The sequence below is a fragment of the Parasteatoda tepidariorum genome, chromosome X1 (genome assembly GCF_043381705.1).
Source record: "Parasteatoda tepidariorum isolate YZ-2023 chromosome X1, CAS_Ptep_4.0, whole genome shotgun sequence".
NCBI classification, from domain to species: Eukaryota; Metazoa; Arthropoda; class Arachnida; order Araneae; family Theridiidae; genus Parasteatoda; species Parasteatoda tepidariorum.
In genome coordinates, this window is record NC_092214.1 from 8,412,342 (window position 1) to 8,422,551 (window position 10,210).

A 10,210-nucleotide genomic window follows, 5' to 3' on the forward strand; every position below is an offset into this window, starting at 1 on the left:
GATGCATAAAAGCAGGCTAAAAGGTCATCAGCTACAGAATGGCCCAGAAAAGCTGATGTTAAGTATCGCGTCTCTACAATGTTCTTTACTGGGTGCCAAAAGTGGATATGTATATCCAACTGCTTCTGCTGTGTCGCTTTATTCAAAGACTCATCAAAAAGCAATGTATAAAACTTGGCATTATCAATGCACTTCAGAAGTAGCATGCTAAAATGAGGTTCAAGTCCAAAATGACAGATATGCACACTTAGATTCACTGCAGGTGAAATGACGTGCTATTGAATTGTCTGGAAACATTGTACTAAATAATTTTCCAGTGTCTTTGGAAGAATTGTAGGAGTAGTAGCTTTCTACAACTTTTAAAGCCCATAAAATCTCAGAAGAAAGAACTTCTTTCCCCAAAGCCCAAGAATCTTCTAAAAAGATGGAGGCAGCAGGAGAGCTGAAGGCAACAGAATTTAAGGATTTAGGGAAACCGACTTAAGGAATCCGATTACTCAAAAAAAATTTCAAAACGCCAAAATAAAAAATATTTAGCACTTTTTTAGCACTCAGAAGAAATTTTAGCACTTTTTAGGCCCTAAAAAAGTTGGGGAAAAAATTTTAGCACTTTTTTAGGACATTTTAGGACAGCAAGAACCCTGCTAAGGAACATCTGCCAGTTGTACTTACGTTTCTTCAGGCTATCATGTGTAACGCCACTATATGTCAAATAAAGCCTTTTTTTGTTGCATACCCTACTTTAAGCTTTATATTCATTTCTGCGCCATTATTCTTTTACCATCATTTAAGTACAAAATAATGTACATCATATTCAAATTTCATGTCAATCGGATGATTTCTTTTAGAGTTATAACAAAAAACGCACTTGCTGCTTAAGTTTTGCACACCAGTGTATGATTTGCCAATTAAGTGTTACGTTGATGTTAACCATGCATCAAACAGAGATGGCAGAAGGTCGATAGTAGGAACTAATGTTTATGCTAGTGGTAATGTGTAAAACCTTTAAGCAGATAAGTGTTTCAATTTCTACCATGAAGACTAAGTATATCCCTCTATCTTAGTCAGCTAAGAAGTTAGTATGGCTAAATAATGTGCTAACAGATTAAAAAAAAAAACTCAAATTAGACATATCAAGCTGCTAGTTGTTTTGAGATAATAGTAGGGCTGCTATTGATTTTTCTAAATCTGATGCTGAGAACTCTTGAAGTAAATAAGTTAAAGTACAGTGCGCAAAAAAAGAACCGATCTTCACGTTCTAGGTCTCAATCCTAATGGTTTGAGGGGATGATCTCAAAGATGCTAATTACTTAGTGCAGTACAGTAGGTATTTTAAGTTACGAAATCAGGTGCAAAAACGTACTTTCTCTGAATAAACATTATCTCTGAATAAAAATTTTTCTTGACTCATTCCGATTTCTGGCCCCCAAAATATCTGAGGTAGCCGCAATCTGGGAAGTATGGTTCCAACAGTTTGGTTTGGTCAGGAGAGCCCTCAATGTTAATTTTGCTTTTTGCATATGTTGCTATATTTCGAAAAAATTTTAACAAAAATTTAAAAATCTTTGCCATAATTATAAAATTTGCATATCCAAAGGTAATTCCATAAAAAAATTAATTTTAGTAAATATTTATTTCATTTAATAATGTTCGAAAAAAATTTGAATTGTAAGGTATGCATTTTATTTTGCTGCATCATTTTAAAGAATATAATTTTATATGGCAAATTAGAAAATTTGAGCAAAATCGGTTGAATAAGTTCCTGAGGAATTGAATTTAAAAATAGTCAGATATTTAAATTTACAAAGGTGCAAACAAATAGATGGTATTGTTTTACCTTCTGCAGTGCTACAGCTTATAGGAAGTGAGTGTTTCTCTATTTTTAGTTATGTGCTGTCATTAGTAGAGTGAAGTATAATTTGTTCAGCGTAGTTTTGTCTTTGTGTTAGTTTTGATTTATCATTTCAATAAATTTTTGTGTAGTTTTAAAATAGTTTTACAGCCATTCAATGAGTTAATGTTTTTTTTAAATAATTTATTAGATGTTTGCAAGTCTTTTTTCAAAGAGTTAAAATTTAATTGATATTTGAGCTAATTATGAAGTCTAGGTCATGTCTGTCCCTTAAGAGTAATTACTGCCCTTTAATCAAAAAAAAGTAAAAAATGAAAAACTTTTATTATCCATAAGACACTTTGATTAAAAGTTGTAAAAAAAAATTTGTTCTTGACACGTTAATTGACGGTATAGGTTACGTATAGATTCAGTAAATGTTTTTTTTTTTTTTTAGAAAAAAAAAAGCATTTTGAATGAATCGAAAAATTTTCAGCTTTGTTGTAAAATTTTTAAATACAATTATAAATAGTCAATTTGAAACAATATTTTTATACTACCATAACTTCGTGGGGATATGCCACCACTGCACCCATAAAATTTGAATAAAAAGAAAAAGTCTATCATCAGAAAGGCCGCACCATCGGATACTCCACACGAAATTTTACTGTGTGATTGATTGCAGAGTTATTGCATCTGTGACAGGCATTGACAAATTACATACAAAATAAATCTTTAAATGTTTAAAAATCATTAAAAAAAATTAAATATGGAATAAATTAATATATGCGATCTTACTTAGAATCAGAAATTATAAAGTTCGATAATTTTTAACGAATGTAGGAAAATTTATACCAAATACAATTGTGTGCAATTCAAATGCATAATGTTAATAAATACTAATTTAAAAGACTGAAATTTTATATAAATAAACTGATTATGAACCTAAATATATTGATAATAAGTTATCAAAATACAATAAATTGATAAAAAGAATCTTACTAAGCACAAAATTGTACCATATAGAATAATTGTGATCGCATCACGTCGCTTTATCGTAATTTGAATTGAATTGAAATACATAAATACAATTAAATCAAAAAATTAAACAGCGAAAAATCCTTACAATGATTCAAAAAAATTTTAATAATAAAATAATCACGAACGCACCTAATTTCTTTTTACTAATTATAAATGTATAAAATTTTAACAGATCAAATGATAAACAGCAAATAAAACCTTTAAAATAATCTCCAAAAAAAAAAAAATAATAATCTTGTTTTGTGCAAAATTAAAGCATAAAAATGAGTGCAAACACATTTTTCTTCTATAATAGATTTATAATATTTCAGCTATAAATAAATCAAATAATACAACAGATAAAAAATGTTAAAATAAACGTTAAATATAAATAAATAAGGCAGTTCACCCATCCCTCTTATATCTTTATGCTCATCATGTTGCATGATTTTTACTCGAGCATCTCTAAATTTTGAAGTCGTCTATTTCCGAGTTTTGGATATACACGATAAAAATATGACTGTAAAAAATAAAGTTGACCATCAACATAAAGTGGAGATGAACTGGACCTAAAGATAGATCATTTAAGACTTCACTCATTTGTCTTAGAAAATAACTTGCATATCTTTCTTTCATTTTTTTCTCCTTTCACACTTGCAGCTGAAGAAAGGGAGAATGGTACTTCCGTGGATCCTCATAAGAAACTACTCACGAAGTGATTGCAAGAAGAGGACTTTGCAACGGCTTCTTTGGTTGAAAGGGAGAGTGCTTGTCGTGCTTTTGTAACATTCTTGCAAACTGTTTCACCAGCATTAATTCTTTAAATTATTATTGATTGCAATTTTCTAACTCAAATAGTAAAAAAAAAAAAAAATACAGATAAGTTTTGCCACATTAGTTACGCCGCAAATACAAAATAATGTTTTAAACCATAAATCAGCGTATCTCTGCAAAATTACAAGAATAATTTCATAGGTCAACTGCAAAATTTTTTTACAATGTACCAATTTTTTACAATAAACAATATATAATGGGTTTTGAAAAAATTTAACCAACAAATAATAATAATGAAAAATACTAGTGTGGAAAAAGGTGATATTTCCACACATCCCAATGAACACAGAAAATAATAACTAATTTAAATTTATGAAAAGTTGGCACCTAAGTATGGTTCATGCTACTCAACCCTTTATAGAATATTTATATTAATAATTCTTATTTAAAATAGGTTCTTCTTAAATCAAGTTTTAACTTTCATAAATATCATAATTTCTGAATAATCATCTATATATAACACATAAAAAGAGATAAAAATACACTAGCATTAACAATTTTTGAAAAGGATGGCATTATATGAATTAATAATTGATTTTTTCGAGAGTAGATATAACTTTCAATTCATAATAAACTACAATGTTTTGATTTAAATAATAACCATAAAAAAAAAGACTTTTAACGTAAGAATTTTATAATTCTTTTTTTTTTCTTTTAAATTATATCTAGACAGAAAGCTAATATTTACTTACCTTTTTTCATGGCCTCATTATGGTCAAAAGCATCAGAAAAATATGATAAAGTTTCCTCAAATAATGGGAAGCAACCAATATCTGGAGATGATGATACACATTTTTTAAGCAAATTTGATCTGCAAAAAAGTAACAACATTTGACTTTAACAATATACACATTTTACACAATGACATGGGAGAAAGGCTGCCAGAAATGCAAATTGGTTCTTTTTTTCTGTCACAAACCTGATACCTATTTGGTTAAAAGATCAACAAGAAACATCAAGTTGAAAAATTCCTAGTTGATCTTTGTGAAACAACATTTTCTCACATTCTGTCTATGAACAATATTTATGAATATAACACTTTTAAAAGACAATACTGCTACTATTGAGGGCAAAGTACTGAAAACCTCACAACCACAAGCGAGTCTTGTAAAAAAAAAAATCAAGACATTTTTCAAAAAAATTAGGACATTTTCAGACCTAGTAACTTTGTAGAAAAGTTTTCAGGAGTAAGGATTAAAAACATCCGGAGTTTTGGGAGTATAACGCGAAATAAATTTAGTTATATTTCTATGCATAAATTTAAAAACTATATAGACAGGGATGTGATTGACAAAAACACAAAAAAGAGGAAGTTTATAACTGTAGCATTAAACGTGCAAAAGAAAAAATGATATGAATTCAATAGCCAATCTGATAATGATTACATTATTATCTATTCAAATAAATATAAATAAATGGTAATTATGTTCTTAAATAAAATCTTGATTAAAATAATTNGGGTTTTAAAAACGCTTAAATACAAATCGCGATATTAAATTTTTAAATTGCGTGAATGGGAATTGATTTTCAAAAAAAGAAAAACATTTTCAGCAAAATATCATTTACTGCATAAAAATTTTTTCCGCGCGGAAATTTATGAAAAAAGAGCGGAAGATATGGAAAAATCTGAAAAAAGCGGAAATCAGCGGATCCGCGGAAGAATCACATCCCTGTATAGAAGGACATATTTAATAGAAAAATATTGAAAATGGAAAATTAATAGTTATTGAATAATATTTAGACCATCTTAGATTATTAAATCATGATTAAATTATCATTAATAGTTGGTAATAATTGACAGAACTATATTATTCATTTTTTTTCATCAGTTTCAAAAAAGTACAATTAATCTTAAACTGACAATATGAAATGAGAAAACTATGAAAGAATTGTAGACAGAATAATTATGAAGCAAATGAAAAATTATAAATTTCAATTGAACAAAAAATCTCCTCACGATATTGTTATACATAAATATCAATATTTTAATCTTTTTGTCCAGTCAAAACAACATAAGTATCTTTTTTAGCTTTCAGTAAATCTAGCTCAGTTAATGCTGCACCATAGCAGCATGTTTCAGTATTTTTACATTTCTCTGTTAGCAATGCCCCTCCAAGCTTGACAAAGCCAAACTGGACCTAAGATCAGTTAAATTTTTCTTTACTATTGAAAACACCCACTCATAAGCAGCATTGGTATGAGGCAAAATAAGTACGGACAGCATTATTGATGGTAATGTTTTATATTTCTTTGCCCCACTCATATCCACTAAACCAGATATAAAAGTCCTAGCTGCATCCCAGCGTTCAGCGGATAGAATCTCTTCATTTAGTGTGTCGATTTGGTATAGATTGAACTGTTGTTCAATTCTACTTTGTTGTTCCTCTGGAACAAAAAACAGATACAGAAAATAGTTCAAAGAAGCAAATTTTGCTCCATGGCTATATAGGCAAATTCACAGTACTTGTAAACTTCAGTGGTCAGGGGAAATTTTTTTAAAATATAAGAGAGTGCCTCGGTATAAAATTTTTTGATTGATAAATAAAATTGGCTCATTTCTTCTGCAGAAAGGTCTGAATCTTTTATGTATTTTCTTGTCTTGCCACCTATCACAAGTTCAGAATCATCTTTTTGATTTTTAGCTTTATTGAAGTTGACTTCAAAAACTGAACTTGCATTTGTTATACATGCTGGTTTTATAAATCTAGACAAAATATTGCTAAATAAGTTCATAAGTTCTCTCTGATATCTATGAATTAATGGAGCTTGCTGCTGCATCATCCTATTACATGAGTCAAACAATGGGATAGCAGATTGTAAAAAGAAAAGGTAGAGTTGAGTTGTTTTATCTTCAAAAATATTCTTCAATCATATGAAAGTTTCTGAAGAGCCATTCTCTTCCTCACAAAAAAAATTACTTTAAAGCATCCCACTTTTCTAAAAAACGATTAATGGTTTTGCCCATTTAAAGCCAACTCATAGCCTTATACTTGAGAACCTTGCTGTTTTCGAGGTTACACAGTTCTTTGCAGAACTTTAAAAGCTGAATTCTCTTTGCGCTTTTCTTCAAATACAGTCAGTATTGGTTATATGGTCAGCTCATGGGTCCAGAATATTATGACCATATAAGCGGTGTGACCATAGATGCAATAACCAAATCTATAGTATAGTTAATATGGCGTGAATATATTCTGGAATCAGAATGTATTTTTTAAACAAATAATTCAACTTTCAAAAACGTTTAAAAATTAATTATTAAGGTGCATAATAAGAACGAATGCAAAAATAATTTTTATACTTTTAGAAAAATTTAATTATTTACCTTAGCATATGTACATGTTCAAAAAAAATAAATTCCAATAAGCTTGTCTGTTTCTTCTTCTTGGTTGTTAAAACAACTTTTTCTAAGTCTCTGATAGTTTTTAAATGTTCATCTGCTGCATCTGAAGTTGCAAAAAAACACCTTAAGTCATCTATAGCCTTAAGAGCAGCAGCTGTTGATACAGACTTTTTATTGTATTCAGTATCATCCTCATCGTCACTTCCTTCAGCATTCAGATTTAAGACATTAGATACGATACCTTCCACAGTTGCTTCACAATTAGTGAGGACATCAACGTCTATTTGGGAATACAAATTTTCGTTCGGCATTGCATAGCCTCGGTTTCAAAGATTTTCTGCCAATTCAGCTAATGGAAGATCTTCCCCGCAAGGTCTTCTAATGATACCGAAGAGTCTGGAGAACTGTGGAACCCCGCGTGACAGAAACAATTTTCAATAGTTTTCGACAGCACCATGTTCAAGCTTTGGTCAATATAGAACAGTGCATTCAAAACTGAAACGTGAAATTCTTCTTTTCTGTCTATGGCGGTGATCATATCCCATAAAAGAAGCTTTCTATACATAGACTTGAAGCTTTGAACTATGCCTTGATCTAGAGGCTGCAACACACATGTGCTGTTTGGAGGCAAAAATATGAGCTCAATCGATTTCAAGCCCTCATCAGGACAGTGAGCAGTGCAGTTATCAGCAATCTATGCAACTTTTCTGTTTTTCTTTGAAAAATGTAGGTCCCACCTTCTGAGAGTTTTTTCCCAGATCGTTCTGGTCATCCATGCTTTGGAATTGGCATCATACAAAAGAGGCAAAGATTTACAATTTTTAATGCATCTCGGTTTCAGAAATGTTCCAATCACCAAAGGAATCATTTTCTCCGAACCATCCATGTTTGCATATAACAAAACTGTTAAGCGTTCCTTACTTTTCTTTCCCCCTATACATTTTTCTCCTTTGAAGCAAAGGGTTCTGTCGGGTAAGATCCTATAGAAAAGTCCACATTCATCGACGTTGAACATGTTAGCAGGTTCATATCTTTCATGAATATCTCGCAACATTACATCTTTCCATTCTTTTAAAGAAAAATGCTAAATGTTGCTGCTAAAATGTTGTTTAAAGTTGTTCGCAGTATAGAATTTTCTTTGGCAAAAGTAGCTTTTGAAAGTTCAGACTTTTTAAACTTTTCAACTAATTCATTTTTTCCCGATATTGTTAAATTCTTTCTTTTCGAAGTCATAATGAAAGCATGGATACGTTATTTGCTCAGTAATCCAATAAAAATGTTCTTTTTTCTCAACTTCAACTCCTTTTCAAGCTCTGAGAGATAACTTCGAACGATCAAAAGACCTTTGCCCTTGGGCGGGGAAAAGAATGCGAGTGGTCAAATGAGGAGAGGGTAAGGTCATCATTGAATGCAAGAGATAAGAGGGTAGGGTGACGAAATAGAGGGGGAAATTCCAGTTCTCTCCGAGGGTCAAAGGAAAGTTTACCTTCTGGTCATTTTTCTTGGCTTCCTTTCTAAAGAAATGTCTTAAAATGTATCTTTTTTCAAAAGAAAAGAAAACTGACCATATAACCGGTAACTCAAAAAATAGGATGACCATATAAGCGGTGAGATTTAACACGTGTTTTCTATGAAGTTAGATGGGACTTTAGAAAATTGACCATATAAGAGGGGTGACCTTATAAGAGGGAGACCATATAGGCGTTACTGACTGTAGTAGTACACATCTATCAAAAGACTTTCTACATCAAAACTGACATTTTTTTGCAGCTAGATGAATTAAGTGACAAGCACAACCATGAATGATGACATTAGAAGTCTTTTTTTTGTAAACGATCCCACTGTTTTATGTTGACCCAGCATTACCGAAGCATTGTCAGCGGAGAAGGCGATGCAGTGTTCTCAGGGAACACTATATTTTGTTAACACACTATGAGAGAGTAAAAAATATTTTCACCTGTACCATCCTTGTCTGATTTCGGGAGAGAGAAAAGGGTTGTCTTAATTTCACCGCTAGTATCATCCAAGAATCAGGTATGAGATTAGCCAAAAGGCAAAAAAGCTGAATTTCCATGATAGTAAATTTTACGCAAGCGCAACCCTTTAATAATAAATTCCTGACAGTTTAAGGTAATAAATAATGTGTTGACTAGGAGTGGGCTATAAATCGATGTATCGAGATATATCGATTTAACGCATATATCGGCAAGACGATACAGCGACTTTCATTCAAGGCGATGCATCAGAAATCTGATTTAAGCCGTCGAGTAAGGACAACAAGCGCAAAACGATATAGCGATATAAGACACGCAAGGATATAGCGATATAAGACTTTTCTCTTACGTTCCGATGTCGACTTGCGCTATGGAAGACGATGTTCGTTTCGTTATGTTGAAATGGCCTTGATTGGTGAGTTGTAGAATCAGAATCAGAGTTTTGAGAACACATATCGTTATATCGCATGTTCCTTTTCGCACCTCTTAGCTTTTTTTTTTCTTTGTCGCGACTTTTCTTGTAGATTATTTTCAGTGGCACTAACTTTGTGATCGCCGATGTTACCTTGTTCTGAAGGCAATCTATTATTGAAAAGAATATATAAAGAAGAGTTTCTTCATTAATTAGATAATTTTTTTTTAAATAATAATTTTAATTTTTTTTAATTAATTTAATTTTTTATAATTTTTTTTTTTACTTTCTTTTAATTTATTAAAAACTTTTTGGGTGAAACTTCTAATAATTTAATGAGTTTTTATTACTGATTTTAAATTTATAAATCTTGTTGTTTTTATTTTTAGAAATAAAGTTAAAACAAAATTTATTTTTGTCATTTGGATTTGGACATAAGTCAATCAACTTTGTTTATACATAAAAATTTGAAAGGTTTGCGTATTCTATTCATTTTTTTAAATCACTTAGCACTTCGTTTTATTAGAGAGTATAATATTTTTTTTTTTAAAATATTCTTTTCAGATTATTTGTTAATTAGTTAAATATATTACCAAATATCACAATTTTTTTATTTTTAAGAAATTAAATCTTACTTTGTTTTTCGTTCATAATTCGGTCATTATTTAATTTAATTTAATTATTTATCTGAAATGATAAGGTCCCGCAGTGGACTGATCGTTAAGACACGGTTCCCTGCAGATCACCGAAGTCAAGCATCACTGGCTGCGGTCAGTGTG

At 30.6% G+C, this 10,210-nt stretch overlaps 1 protein-coding gene across 2 annotated transcripts in view; it reads right to left on the bottom strand.

Annotated features, from left to right (window-relative positions):
• Positions 1-10,210, bottom strand: part of LOC107448365 (DNA mismatch repair protein Msh6) — a gene marked incomplete at its 5' end in the record, with an annotated part of 128,773 nt that overhangs the window by 73,040 nt on the left and 45,523 nt on the right. For both annotated transcript variants that reach the window (XR_011638280.1, XM_071187838.1), the window contains 1 exon segment: positions 4,378-4,496. Coding sequence is in view for 1 of the 2 variants with exons in the window: in XM_071187838.1 (XP_071043939.1) it covers positions 4,378-4,496 (119 nt within the window).